Source organism: Lissotriton vulgaris, chromosome 5, assembly GCF_964263255.1.
Source record: "Lissotriton vulgaris chromosome 5, aLisVul1.2, whole genome shotgun sequence".
NCBI classification, from domain to species: Eukaryota; Metazoa; Chordata; class Amphibia; order Caudata; family Salamandridae; genus Lissotriton; species Lissotriton vulgaris.
This window is the reverse complement of record NC_141693.1, coordinates 583,793,552-583,809,506: the sequence shown is the minus strand read 5'-3', so window position 1 is coordinate 583,809,506 and position 15,955 is coordinate 583,793,552. Positions and strand designations below refer to the sequence as shown.

At 41.8% G+C, this 15,955-nt stretch overlaps 1 protein-coding gene across 1 annotated transcript; it reads right to left on the bottom strand.

The window, feature by feature from the left end:
• Positions 1-14,013: 14,013 nt before the first annotated feature.
• Positions 14,014-15,603, bottom strand: LOC147711292 (uncharacterized). Its single transcript, XM_086919449.1, has 2 exons — positions 15,171-15,603; positions 14,014-14,887 (listed from the first exon to the last, which is right to left on the bottom strand). The coding sequence occupies exons 1-2, from the start codon at positions 15,601-15,603 to the stop codon at positions 14,019-14,021; spliced, it is 1,302 nt and encodes a 433-aa protein (XP_086775575.1). The 3' UTR covers positions 14,014-14,018.
• Positions 15,604-15,955: the final 352 nt, after the last annotated feature.

Sequence of the window (15,955 nt, the reverse complement as noted above, 5' to 3'; positions counted from 1 at the left end):
ATGTGCTATAATTGGTCTATTTTAACCAGATTGTTTGCTTGGGGTGTATGATAGGCACAACCTAAATTTGAGCTGCAGCTGCACTCACCCCTCTATGCTAATGCACAAACAGGCTCCATAGCACCATGCACAACATTTGCACCATGATACAGTGATGTGTGCATGATTTCTAGCATAAGATGTGCATTGGCTGTGCACCCATTCAGTACAAAACCCTATGACTGGACACATTTCTAAACTTTCCACATATTATATGTGTCATGTACAGTGGAGCACTCATTCAAAGAGGAATATTTATAGAAATTAAAACATTTTTCCAAATTAGCACAACTTTGGTTCTGTTCTGTGTAGCTCAACTTTTTAAACAAATCTGCTGCTTGTTTTGCATCTGTAAAACTGCAAGCTTACTCCTAAGATCCTTTGAAGATTTTGGACTTTCTTGGAGATTTTTGTTTATTGGTTTAGGAGAATCCACATTAAGAAGTCAGTGGGCAGCAATTAAGGACTAAAGTGGTTTAGAAATTCTGTTCATTGTGCAGTTATCACTATCTTCTGAAGAGTTCATTTCTCAGAGGCCTGTGGTCCATCCACTAATGAAACCCCTGGAATCTTGCTCTGGTGCTTCAGAGAATTCTGGAGCCTCCTTTGGGGCCTTTGAATATTGCCATTTTGTTATTTATTTTAGCCACAGTGCTATTCTTGGAAGTGATTTGATCATTCCAAAGTGTAGGGGGGTTGGTAGCTCTGCTATGAGAAGAGCTTTTGTATTTGTTTTTTTCAAAATCAGGTAGATTTATGACTCTTTCAGTAGAGGTTGCTTCACTTGGTTTAGTGATGTTAACTCTTAAATTGTTAATTTTGTATTGTTCTTTTTAGCAAAGAAAACACTAAGCAAGTATGTTTATCTATGATATATTATTTAGAAATGTCCCTGTGACCGTATTTTAGAGCCTGGACATTTCCTCAATTTGTAAGAACAGTGACAAAAAAGAGGAAAGAGGTGATGATTCTACCAGTAATCTTCATTACTCGGAGTCCTGGTCTTCCTTATCATAATCTTTAGCCCCCCCCTCCACCCCCTCTCACCCAATACTATTGTTCACAGGGCCTATTTTATATTTGGTAATTCAGGAAATGCGGAGTTTAGCTTGAACCCTGTTGAGTTCTCGGGGGTGGGAATTGCTTAGCTTAGAAAGTATAGGTAAAAAAAAATATTGATTAGGTTTGACAGTCTTAACAGGTAAAGACTGTGGTGAGAAAGACTGGGTTACTGAGTATATAGAACATTACTGGTATGTATCCTCTCCTCGACAAAGCTACATTTCTAACCTGGAGAATAAAGTGGGGCCCGGTCTCTATGCAGAAAACAAAAGTCTGGAAAGCTGCTATTGGGCAGTCCCTCCAGCTCCAAAGTGGTGAACATTTACTTACCTATTGGTAACTCATGATTAGGGGGATCCACAAAGCCAATCCTTCAACTCGTTGTCACCCTTTGCAAAAAATGTCCAACAACAACCAATCTATTTAGATCAGTTCAAGACAAATCCACAAACTGATGAAAGCATGCCACAAGACCTATACTCAACATACCAAAGCCGCTCTGCAACAAGCACTGAGAAATAAGAAAACATCACAAGTAATTGGTATGGTTTGTAAAAAAAAACAGCAGAGGGGAAAAGAGTTGCAATATGTTTACTCACTTATGAGTAAATGCAACTTATGGAGGCATGTCAAAAATAAAAAACGCCAGGATGCCACTTGCACCAATGTCATTGATGAACCCACGTGGACCGTGCACGTAAACACAGCTGAACAACCGAGTGCTACCTTACCAGAAACCTTAAACCCCTGGGGCCTTATTTATGAAAAGTGACGCATCGCTGCGTGAAAACAGCGATGCGTCACTTTTCACTGCGCACTCCTTGCGACACCAATGATGCGTCATATTTAATGTATGACGCATCATGTCGCAAGGAGTTACAGATACGTCAGTATTTTTGACGTATCTGTAAGCGCAAAAGTGACGCATTGCTGGAGTGTGTCACAAAAGTGACGCAGCTCCAGCAATGCGTCCTTTCACATGGGGAAAACTCCATGTGAAAGGGCTTGCGTCAGTCTTACGCCTGCTGTGAGGCAGGTGCAAGATTCTGACGCAACAGCGTCCTAAAAGTGACGCAGTGAAATCTCATAGATTTCACTGCGTCACTATTAGGAGGCTTTTTGCGGGGGAACGCCCCCTCTGCATACATTATACCTGATGTACGTATAATGTGGCGCAGGGATTTAAAAAGTGACGCATCTACCTAGATGCGTCACTTTTTAAATATGGCGCCACAGGGCGCATGTTTTACGCCGCCGATGCGTCACAAAAAGCAACGCATCAGCAGCGCAAAACTGACGCAAATCCTCATAAATAAGGCCCCTGGAGGCTCCAAAGTAGGGCAATTTAATGTTTATGAATAACAACATCAAAGAAGTAAAACGCAAAAATGAGAACATGAGGTGCACCTGGCCCAAACGGGCTTCCAGCGCAACTATTTAAAGACGAGCAACTACTGTGTCCGGCAAAACTCTCCTCGATGTTCCACTCATGTTTCAAACTTGGTGGAGTCTCCGATAGTTGGAGGCTCAATACTGCATCCAATTTTCAAAAAGGGTGAAAACAGAATTCCACCAACTATCGCCGGATCGTCCTATTAGACATAAAGGCCAAAATATATGCCTCAGCTATTTTGAAAGATCTGGAGTCATGGGCAACAACAAACGCACTAATTCCATTCTATCAAGAAGGATTTTGATCAATCTCCTCCACACTGGGCAACATAATTATTTTTTCTTATCTCATCCACCAGAACTACGCACAGAAATCACAAGCTCTCTATGCATGTTTTGTTGACTATTCGCCATCATTTGACTTGGTGGACAGAGGCATCCTATGGAGCAAACTCCAGGCCTGGGGCATCTGCTTAATGCAATTATCTCACTGTATTCATCCAATTAGGTGGGGGTCAAGCTCTCGTACACTGCTCTAACAAAAAAGATCAACACTAACAAAGGTCTAAAACAAAGTTGCGTGCTAGCCCCAATGCTTTTTAATTTATTTATGGAAGACATGGCTTCGTCAATAAACTATACCAATCTAATTCCCTTAAAAATTTGGAACAACTAAGATTACGACATTGCACTATGTGGACAATATAGTTCTTGTATAATTCAAAAATAGGAATCCAGAGAGCCCTTAACGCCCTTCATACTAATAACAAGACAAACAAGATGATAGTAAATGATTAAAAAACAAAGGGGATATCATTTGGAAGAATACGTGGTCCCTTGATCCCTTAAAACTAACATGAGCATAATCTTATACCTACCTGGGCATTTGGCTCTAGGGGGCCTAAAATGGACCAACAATGGATATTTCCTAAAATAGTACCACAGATCCATGCCCGCTACTTTGTGTTTTGACCTTCAAAACATATGTAAAACGAAAACAGCCCTTGGAGCACCTGTTTATTGGCATCAGCAGATACCCTTCAAAAAGACTTAACCGCACTTAGGCCCACATGCATCAATATCGGCTTTTGCGATTTCTAAATTGCGAAAAATAGCGATTCGCAATTTAGAAATCGCAAAAGCCTATGCATGATTATTTTTTAATTTTTTATGCAATTCGGTAAAAATCGCTATTTTTACCGAATCTCATAAAAAATGTGAATTTCAAATTGCGAATTCGCAATTCCCATTCATTCCTATGGGCCAAAATGCCCGTAGGAATGAATGGGAATTGCGAATTCGCAATTTGAAATCGCAATTCATCAATCCATTTCAAGGGTGGAGAGGTGGGTCTAAATGACCCCCCTGCACCCATGAAATGTACTTTTCAGTAGAAGTTACATACACACATGTCCTAAGGACATGTGTGTCTGTAACTTAACAGTTTAAAAAATGCATTTTTGTGCATTTTTAAACAATTTCGCAAATTACCACGAGGTTGAACTTCGTGGTAATTTGCACTTCCAATTTGAAAAATCGCACATTTTTTGGAAATGATGCATAGCATTTAAGAAATCGCAAAATCGCGATTTCTTATATGCTATCGCAATATTAGAAATCGCAAAAAAGTAGCGATTTCTAAAATAGCATGATGCATCCCAAACAGCACTTTTGGAATCGCAAACGGCCGATTTTAAGGAATCGCACCGTTTGCGACTCCAAAAATGCTTGATGCATGTGGGCCTTAGTGCTCCATCGCTCTCGCACACAGCCGTTAAAATTTCCAGATGTGGAAAACATCAAGACCCTTCCACACTCACAAGCCCTGGCAATTCCGTATGACTACTCATTTGGCCTAAAGCTACAGCCATATCTTACTTTTTCAACCAAGAAAATGGATATTCAGGGGCAGATTTACAAGCCCTTTGTGCCTCTTTTACGCCCCTGTTGCTCACTTTTGTGATGCAGCGGTGGCGCAAAAGATGCACAATGGTGCGTGGTATTAACAACGTGATCCATTTGGGAGATGAGTCACATTGTAAAGCCCTGGGCTAGAAGGAGGCGTTCCTGCGCAGGAGGGGGGCATTCCGGCGCAGGAACGCCTCCTAAAAGTGGCTGAGTGAAATCTACAAGATTTCACTCAGTCACTTTGGGGCCCATGCTGCGTCAAAACCCTGTGCCTGCTTGAAGCAGGCGTAAGCTTTGACGCAGCATTAACAATATAGGGCCCCCCCAGAGCATTGCTGGAGCTGTGTCGCTCTTGCATCGCAACTCCAGCAATGCGCCACTTTTACGGCACAGATGCGTGACGTATCTGTGCCGTTTTTGCCCCATGGTGCGCTGCATTGTAAATGCGGCGCATCCATGGTGCTGGAGGCATGGCGCACAATAAGTGGCTCATCCCTACTGGTATGCAGGGATGCGCCACTTATTGTAAATATGCCCCTCAGTACCATGGTCCCTCAGAAACTGGCAAGAATAGGCAAATACTTTTAGGCGGTGCAGACCTCCTAAAAAAATTCCAAATAAGTGCAGCGATGATGCTGTTTAACAATATACACCTTGCGCCTTGACTTATCTGCAACACACTTCAAATAACTATGTAGCCTCTTAGTTAATGACTGCTGATTTTAAACTATGCATTTTATCCTTTGATATCATAAGCTTGTGTAGGTTATATGGTTCCACAAGGATCTATCCATCCCGACACACTGTGGGGCATATTACCAACAACTACCGATAATTATCGCTATGTTGGTTTAGCGGGGATATTTTTATCGCTTAGGAACCTTGCTATTATCAAGGTTTATCTCCTAAGCGATAAAAATCGGCCGAAATGCATGAATATCTCTGAAAAGTCAGCGATATTCATGCATTACCGAGCTAATGCTCTTAGCCATGTTATCCACCTACCATTGGATAACATGGCTAAGAACTGCTCAGGGGCAGGTGTTAGCTTTTGGAGATATTTGCGCTTAGCGCGAATATCTACAAAAGCTGTTAATAGAAGATAGCGATGTTAGCGACTGTTTCCAGTCGCTAACATCTTGGCACGCCCACTTTGCATGTCATTAGTGATAAATATCACTGACATGCAAAGCGGGGCCCAAGATGGTCGCTATCTCCTACTAGCTGTCGCTAACTGGTGTTAGCGACAGCTAGGTAATAGGTAGATCATTTTATCTCCGCTTTCTTGGCTTTTAAAGCCAAAAAAGCGGAGATAAACCCCCTTGATAATATGTCCCTGTGTTCTTTTGCTCAATTGCAATCGATTTTAAACAATCATATTGCCTTTTAGACAACTATAGGAGATTAAAAATCACTTGTCCTACTTTTCACTTGCTCATGGTATATGGCTCTATAACGAACTAACCACTCTTCTCCTGTCCCCTGTATAACATGGTACTTCATTTTCTTTTAAACGTTCTACATTAAGGTTTTAATTAACTAAACAATACCATTTTCTACAACTAGTTTGGCTTTGAAATGTTCTACTGGTATGTATCCAGGTTATAACATTTATCGTCACCTCCTACTGTCTATGAAATGAGATGTCACAGGCTTAACTGGTGATATTGATGCCTCATTAGAAAAAATTACAAACACGCAACAAAGCTTACCGAAGTGGAAAATGTTAATGCATTTTGCAAAAGATTTTTTTAATCATCCAAAGACTGGAGCTAGGAACCAAACTGCTTTCAAATAAAGCGTTTGTACATTAGTAAGTGACAGCATGTCCAATCTACATTGCATTTACGCTCCAGTGTGTTGTCTTTCTGTTGTCGTTTGTAGACAGCCTGTCACTGCCCAAGTCCTGAAATTGCCGTGCATTGGTCAGTGGCAGTTATAAACAACTGAAACAGACGTAAGGAAATGTCCGGCCAATGTATTATGCGCGATGGTGTTAACTTGGGTACGTGTTTGTTAAATGCCGTTTCCAGGAAATAAATAAATCCCCTATTCACCGATCATGACTAGGTAATTAGTAATTTCTCCAAACACATTGGTAAAATCGGAACAGACCCTTGCCCCAAGAGGCCCACTGTAAGCTCCTCTTTGTAAGATGAGTGAGTTGGGTAGGAAACAGGCTGAAGAATATATTGGGGGACTGAATTTTTGTGAATTTTAAAGATACTGAAGTAGCACAGCATGTCACTCAGGACCCCCACATATGTATGCGACCACATATACAGGCATATATTTTAAGTTACTTCTATAAGCCTGAACACAATGGGCCCATGGGAGGGTACCGGGAAGAACATAGAGGGTGGGTGGTGCAGCCAAATAGAGGGCGGGGCAGGAACCATAGATTGTTGAGTGATGGTTTGGGCAATGACGCTCTGGGATCACATACACATGAGAGTCAGGCTGCCCGAATGAGGGATAGGTATGCTCTCCCGTTGTTTAATAATTATGCACCATTGGGGGAGGGCAGACATCTTAGTGAAGTAGATTGACTACCCAAGGACAAAACAGGCAAGGAAAGGGAGCCACATCTAAGAATACAAGTAGAGGAGTCCCTGAATGGGGTACATCCGAATATGAGTAATCAGGAAGAATGCAATCCACACCAAGTCAGCCCAATAGTTATTCAAACACCTGGGGCCCGATGTAGGTAATCTCAATTTACCTACTCTCAAATACCGAATCATACCGATTTGGTAATTAAGAGTAGGTAAATGGGATGTAGGTAATTTCTATTTTAATATTACGAATCGGTAAGATTCGGTAATTCCTGTAGGCCCATAGGAATGAATGTCAATTACAGAATCGGTAAATACTGATTCGGTAATTGGGGGAAACATTGAAGGGTGGCAGGGTGTCACTTTGACACCCTGTTGCACCCCTCAATCGTGCATGGGTGCACATGTTGCAGACATACATGCCCTAAGGGCATGTATGTCTGCAACATGGCAGCGTTTGAAAAGAGAAAAAAAATGCTTTTTCAAAGCTTTTCATTATTTACCACCAACTTCTAGTTGGTGGTAAATAACGAATTCTGAAAGCCTTGTAGCACTGATTACAGTGCTACCTACATCGCAAAATACAGATTCGGTAATTTTACTGATTCGATAATTTTACCGAATCGGTAAAATTACAGATTCGGTAAAATTACCTAATCTGTATTTTAGGTGGCCCTACATCTCATTTTCCAAATACTGGTCAGTAACGGACGAAATTACTGAATTTCAGCTGTTACCGACCGGTATTTGCCTACCTACATCTGGCCCCTAGTGAGCTCCCTACGGCAAAAGGACCCCTTAACAGTGGTAACTGGAGCACCCTTGAACTAGTGTCTTGGAAAGTGGTGGGCTTATCAGCCAAATTCCTAAATACTGAGTGGTTGGAATATATTAATAGATTTAACGTAATTAGTATTCCGGAAACTTGGGAAGTAGAACCGTCTAATTTTAATCTGGTCGGGTACAAATCCTTTGGTGTCCCAGCAAGTATATCTAGGGCTGGGAGAGCAAAGGGCGGTCTCCTAATATGGGTCCATCTGACCCTGGAGGGAATCTGGAAGGATCTAAATTGGAACTCTGACTGTATGATCGCTGTACAGCTCAAATGCAAGGATCGTAACTTAATTCTAGTTAATTTCTATAATGCAGGAGGATGTAGAGTTGGAGAGTTGGAGGAAAGACTGGGGTCACAGAGAGAGCGGGACAAGGGTGCCACGGCCCCACTGATCCCAATAGCTGGGGATTTTAATTGTCACTTATGTCCGAATTTATTACCATTTACGATTGCATGGGCATCCTGTAATGTAGAAGATGGAGCCCATTTTGATCACACGGTTGAAGGGAGGGAACAAAGTAGGGTGCTGAAAAATTACAATATGGAACACAAAATGGACCTTTTACCCGTCACACCCAATAAGCAGGTTAACCCCACCTTCAAAGGATGAGGACCTAGTTCATATATTGATTTTATAATTGTATCCCATCTGCTAAAACGGAGAATTCTGGGTTTTACTATTGATGGTAGAACTCCAAAGCGAAGAGACTCCAGCGGATCCAGAACGCCGCAGCAAGACTCATCCTCGACATCCACCGACACAGCCACATTTCCGGACACCTGAGAGACCTGCACTGGCTCCTGGTCAACAAGAGAATCACCTTCCGTCTCCTCACCCACGCACACAAAGCCCCACACAACCAAGGCCCAAGATACCTCAACAGCTGCCTCAACTTCTACACTGCCACACGCCAGCTTTGATCGACCAGCCACGCCCTCGCCGCTGTCCCCCGCATCCGAAGAGCCACCACAGGAGGAAGGTCCTTCTCCTACCTGGCCGCCAAGATTTGGAACTCCCTCCCGACTCACCTCCGCCTGATCCAAGACCACCTCGCCTTCAGGAAGCAGCTCAAGACCTGGCTGTTCGAGCAGTAGCGGACCCCCCTCCCCAAGCGCCTTGAGACCCTCCGGGTGAGTAGTGCGCTATATAAATTCATTGATTGATTGATTGATTGATTGATTGTAGCGGCTTCAGTGACCATAACCCACTAACAGTGATGGTGGAGGTGTCAAATGTTAGAAACCTAACCAGGAGGGGGGCTGAAGATATTAGGGTGAGGGCTACGGATCAAGGGCAGCGCCTAAAATAGTCCAAGCTCAATGGCAAGCATTTTTATAAATCACTTTTGGAAGAGGGGAAACAGCAAATAGAGGCGTGTTTAAATTTAGATGTCAATGGGACCCCGTTTGTTGAAGCATTCAAAGAAATAGGGCGGCTAGTAGACTGCCTATTGCACACGACGCGGCGGGTTAAGATGAGGGTCGAGCCAAATGGGGTGTTCCCTAGCCCAAAAGAACTTAACAATTGCTCTCAAACATAAACCTAGAGACAATCAAAGGGTTAGGCTCTGTAGACTAATCTATAAACAGGGAGTAAGGCGCTGGAAGATTGCGCTCCAGACCCACCAAAAGTGGAAAGATCTCAGAGGAGCGGTTGAAAGAAGAGATCTTTCCGCTTTCTAGATGATGGTCAAGAGGCCTTATTTTCAATATGGAAATGGCCCTCAACTAGCGTCGAACATGCTCCCTGAACAGTGGGTGGAACACTACAGAGGATTATACAATAGGGGGACTACTAAGACCGAGAAGCTTGAGGAGAATGGGGGGTGGGGGGCAGAGGTGTCCGAATTCACACTGGAGGAAATCGTGGGGGGTAACAAGGGCCTGACTAGAAATAAGGCTCCAGGCCCAGATGGGATTCCGCCGGACCTCTTTCGTAGTAAAGTGTAACTGTGGGCCCCAGTCCTAACTAGAGTGATAAATGCTGCGATATCCTCAGGGTTATCCCGCTCATGGTCAACGGCCATAATAGTGCCAATTTTTTAAAAGGGGAGTAGGGATTCACCCCAGTGCTATCGCCCCATCTCATTGATAGATGTAACAGCTAAAGTGCTTGGTAGGGTTATTTTGAATCGCCTGATGAGTTGGGAAGAGGAACATCGCATTCTCACTGATGTCCAGTATGGCTTTCGGGCCAGCAAATCCACGACCGACCAATGTTTAAATTTATACTTATTGGTGACTAAATGTACAGTAGCCAATAAGGAAAAGGTCTATTTAGCATTCATGGATCTGGCTGCAGCCTTTGATTGTGTGAATAGGGAGAAGCTGTTGACCAAAAAGGCCAACTTAGGGGTAGATGTTGGCCTTATTAGGATTCTGAGAGCCCTCCATTGTAATACATCTGCCAAAGTGAGGTATAACCTGGAGGGAGAGAATACCGAGTCCTTCAGGTGCACCAGTGGGGTCAGGCAGGGGTGCATTTTGGCCCCCTTTTTGTTTTCCCCATACATTAATGGCCTAGAACAGTTTTTATCTAGATTAAAAGTGGACTCACCCAGAATAAGAAACAGACCAATTTCCGTCTTGCTTTACGCAGACGATGCGGTCTTGCTGGCTCGCACACCCCTTGGACTGTAGCTGCTGATAGATGGGTTTGTAGACTTTATGAGCAGCTTAGATTTATCTGCTAACCTGTCTAAATCATATGTCATGGAGGTGGGGCACAAAAATCTGGGGAAAAATGTTAACTATAAAACAGGCACGGCGAGTCTAGCGAAGGTAGATAAACTTTTGATAAACTTTTTAAGAGCGGCAGCTAAATTAAGAGACACTAGAGGTATCTGTTAAGCAAATACTAAGAAAATTTGGATAGGAGTCTGGAGCGGAATACGTTTGTTTTATGTATATTTTATGTAACTAATAGTACTGTATCCCTTCTGATGTGTCCTTTAACGGTATTTGTTGATATTTTTGTTTTTATATTGTAATTTTATGGTGTTATTTAAAAATGCCAAATTAAGAATATTTGAATCTAGTAATTTCTCCGAATATTAGCTCCCTTCTTCTACATTTTAATGCTAGAGCCTAACCAAATTGTTCACATCACGGATTGAGTAGCTACAGCATGCTTCACGAGCTAATGATGTGTATTAAGTTTACTTTCTAAAAAGGTGGTTGGATACCAAGAAACGTGCACGGTTTACAGTCAAGCAGAAAGCATTCATAGGCTCTCAAAACATATATTGAATGAATTGAAATAACATAGCGAATACATGTCATCATAAAACCGACCAATAACAACGAAAGGGTGGTAAGGTATTGTTGTGGCAGACAGCTACAGGTCTCTGTAACTGATTTAATGCTATTGAAAGTTCTGATTTGAATTAAATTGCCAGTTCCGTCACGCGTTACTGAATGCTCAATGTAGCTACTGATTGTGGGGAGCGACTGGAACTTAACCCCAGACCTTGTTATTGAACGCACCGGTACCCCTGACTGATGCAATGCGGTAGACATGGCACCCTTACTAGATTTACTTGGAGATCATTCGAAGGTGGATGTAGGGTGTCTGTGCTACCCCGTGGATAAAGACTATACCTACGCTTTCCCTCTCAACAATGCCTCCTGATGCATTTATTTTGTTTTAGCACACCATTCCATGCTACCTTTAACCTGTTATTCTGACATAGGCCATGGGTGCTGTTGGCCCACGTCCTAATATTATTCACCATGACGGTAGACCGAAGACTTAGGGGTAGATGTATCAAGAAATCGTTTTGCACTTCTCTAATAGCGATTGGTAAGGAATCGCTATTAGAGAAGTGCAAAATGGTATGTATGTAGGAATTCGCTATATTTTAGCGATTCCTTAACATTCCTTAATTGCGATTAGCAAATTGCTAATCGCAATTAAGGAATAATTTTCCCATTCATTTCTATGGGCCAGGAGGCCCATAGGAATGAATGTGCATTAATTCTCAAATTGCGAATTCGCAATTTGCTACTCGCAATCTGAGAATTATTTCAAGGGTGCAGGGGTGTCTTATGGACACCCTGCTGCACCCCTGAAACTTACATGTGTGTGCATATGGCACACATACATGCCCTATGGGCATGTATGTGTGCCACATGCCACCTTCAAAATAGTGATATTTTGTTGTTTTGAAGGATTTCGCAAATTAACACGAACCTCAAGTTCGTGTTAATTTGCGAGTCCTTAACCTCAATTCGCAAAAAAAAAAAGCTTCATACATGGCATTTAAGGAATCGCACATTTGCGATTCCTTAAATGCTGATGCAAAATAAGGAATCGCAATTTATTGCGATTCCTTATTTTGCTAATCACACATACATCTCAAAAGATGCAAAATTTCAGTTTACGATTCGTTAAGGCCGAAATTCGGCCTTAACGAATCGCAAACTGCTTAATACATCTAGGCCTTACTCCCATAGGGTTATGGAGGATATTGTAGCTAAGTACCGTCTTCCAGAGAAAAAAACGGAAATAGAAACTTAGGCCTAGATGTATCAAGCCGTTTGCGAATCGTTAAGTCCAAAATTCTGCGAAATTTGGCCTTAACGAATCGCAAACGGACATTTTGCATGTTTTGGGATGTATGTGAATTTTCGCATCGCTAATTTAGAAATCGCACTTTTTGCGTGTCCTTATTAGCGATTTTTTCGTTTTCTGCGAATTCATTTTGCGATTCTTTAGTTTGTATGTTTCGTTGTTTGCGATTATCGCTAATATGTTGCGAATTCGCAAAGAGATGTATGACGGAATCGCAATTAGCGAAAAAACGATTTTCGCAGATTAAGAACTCGCTAATAACACTAACTCAAACCAGGTGCAAAAATTTTTGAAAGTATAAATGACAGGCCCAACTGCCTCTTTTGAAGAGAACAATGGCTGCACTTTACGTGATAGCTAGAAGGCTGCGCATTCAAGCTCTTGCACAGAGGAGACAGAGGCAGGAAAGGATTTTCAGACTGAGGATTACCTTATTTCAACAGACAGAAGAAGACATTTTTGAAAAATATAGACTGCATCCACATACCATTTTGGACCTCATTGTGGAGTTAAAGCCTTTCTTAGAGCATGAGACACACAGGACACATTCAATACCAACTCATGTGCAAGTACTGTGTTCCCTACATCTTCTTGCTTCTGGATCTTTTCAAAGGGTGATAGCAGAGGTAGGAGGAGTATCCCAGAGTGCTTTTTCAAGATTCTTCAGGGTGTTTCTGGATGCAATGATGAGCAGGTTGCACCATCACATTTACCTTTCCAGCACTCCTCAAGATATCCAAATTTCTAAGTATGACTTTTATCAAATAGCTCATTTTCCACATGTTATTGGATGTATAGATGGAACACATATTGCCATTACTCCTCCTGCTGCAACTGAACATCTTTATCGGAATAGGAAAAGTTACCACTCTTTAAACATTCAAATGGTGTGTAATGCTAAGTACATCATTACTGACATTGTTGCAAAATTCCCTGGAAGCACTCATGACTCATATATATTTAGACACAGTGCATTACATGCCCGTTTGAGTACTGGTGAATTTGGAGATGGGTTTCTGCTTGGTAAGTGCTTTTAAAAATTACTTCAACTTGATTCAAATTGTCTAATTTAAAGTACAAACTAACAACTATTCACATTACTGTGCAGGAGACAGCGCGTATGCAGTTCGTGACTTTATATTGACCCCATACCTGAATCCAACAAACGTACATGAAAGAAGATACAATAAGGCACACCGCTCTACACGTGGAGTCATTGAGAGAACTTTTGGAATTTTGAAAAGTAGATTCAGAAGAATCCATAAAAGTGGTGGAGCTTTGCAATATAAACCATCCCTGTGTTGCAAAATTATCACAAGTTGTGCAATGTTACATAACATGGCAATAAGGAAAGGAACTGAATGTGAAGTGAGTGAACCTGAATCCTCAGACAATGATGATGTACCACCACCAAGAAGATGTGGTACTGGGTTAGGAGCTGTTGCTGGTCGTCAAAGGCGTGCAGAAATAACAAACAATTATTTCTAGGTAAGTTCAAAAAACAACACAGCTGTTTCGTGCATTGAAACATTTATTATTAGTAATTTAGCAATGCTAGTGACAAAAGAAACCTGTTACTTCACAGGACTTACAACAAAGACTGTGTCATCAGTCTAACATTCTATTTCCATTTAAGATTTGTGAAAATTAATGTTCACTTTTTGGCCTGTCTGCTGCTTTTCCTTTGCCCTGGCCCACTTCTCCTCACAGATGTCTGTGGAGACACTTGCCTTCCACTCCTGTGGGCAGTGGTGTCCAATGTAGGTGTAGGGTTCTTGCTGCTTCCACTTCCAGTGTCCTCATTCTCAATGGGCTCAAATGAAGCAGTAGAACCTTTTTTGCATGTATTTAATAATTCAAAGGAATGTGAAAACTTATCCAGCCCTTTTGCAACATTTCTTGAGCACTCACTGACCATGCGTTGCATAGTAATGCTGCGCACATTGCTTTGTGCAGATACAGTGCATAGTCTGTTGACAGCAGTATAGTACTTTTGTAGCTTTAAGTTACGTCGACGTGAATCTCTGGCCCTATTTGTTTCAGAATTCTCTAAAGCAACACAGAGTCTGTCTAAAGAGTCAGCCATGCGCCTCATGCCATCCGCCACATGGGTATTACTTTTGTTCAATTTGTTCAGTTGGGCATTGATGGACCTCAGTGCTTTGTGCTGCTTTTCTTGCACTTTAAGCATGTTGTGCTCCAAACCTGCAAATATATTTACATTCTCTATTGCTTCACCCCTGTTCTGTCTGGAAGTACTGACAGAGTATGATCTTCTTCTTGCTGAATCATTTACTAATTCTACATTGGTACCTGCATTTTCTGACTCTTGGACAATACTTCTTGATCCCTCAGGTTCCTCGTCTGAGTCTTGGAAAGGTTGCAGTTGTGCAACAGGTCTTCTTTTACGCCTAGTAAAAGTGATGGATTCCTCCTCATTATTGTCAATAAGGTCTTCAGGGCCAGTATTATTTTCTTGGGAAGATTGGCCACCTTCAACATCATGTGACTGTTCAACATGATCTAAGAATGAAGAAAGAGGCAAATGAGAATTTTGCTTGTCTGTCTGTCTGCTTAATAAAAATTTAAATATGCAAACAACAGATTGTGTTTTGAAGTTATTTATAGGTAATCGTTGGGTTATTAAAAGCCAAACTAATAAAGTTAGATATGTTTACTACATTTACATACACTGCAGTTATTAATGCCAATCAGCAATGAAGACCCTCAATGTAAATCCACTCATTCATGCAGGGCATCACACACAACATACATATCCATGTAATCAGTCTTGCATCCATCTTACCTTCTTCTGCAAGTTGGTGTTCTGAACTGTCAATTGTTGTCACTCCACTTATACTTTCTTGTTGTATAGTTGATTCCACAAGCTCCTCATGTGGGGTTGGCTGGTCTATATTTACTGTTCCTCCTCCTGTTTTATTTGCTTCCTTCACTCTCTCAGCAAGTTTCTCCTTTGCCCTCAGCCGCATGTCGTACCAACGCTTCTTAATTTCCTCAATTGACCTTGGGATGACTCCAACCGCATTCACTTTCTCTTGGATTTCCAGCCAAATCTTTCTTTTCCTTACATCTGGAACATTTTTAGCCTGTTTCCCAAATAATAGTTCATGATTGCAGGCCATTTCCTCAATCAAGGTCTCCACCTCCCTCTCAGAAAACTTCTGTTTCCTTTTCCTTTTCTCTGCAGAGGGCCCAGCTTCAGAATTTCCAGCCTCCATTGTGCAGTAAAACAGCTCTTCACACCAGCCAAACAGGTTTTCAACTGCCACTGGGTGTGGCTCAGGCATACAGGTGGATCTAATCAGGTTCACTTCCTGACTATGACTCAGCTATTTTTCAGTTTTCAGCAGCAGATTCATGCATTTTAGCGATTCCTTATTTAGCGATTATCGCAATTAAAGAATCGCAAAAAAATCGCACAAAATTATGCGACATATAAGGAATCGCAAAAAAATCGCAGAAAATTACATACATCCCATTATGCGACTTCTTAATTGCGATTCGCAATGAATCGCAATTAAGAAATCGCAAACGATTTTCTTGATACATCTACCCCTTATTGTGTTGAAA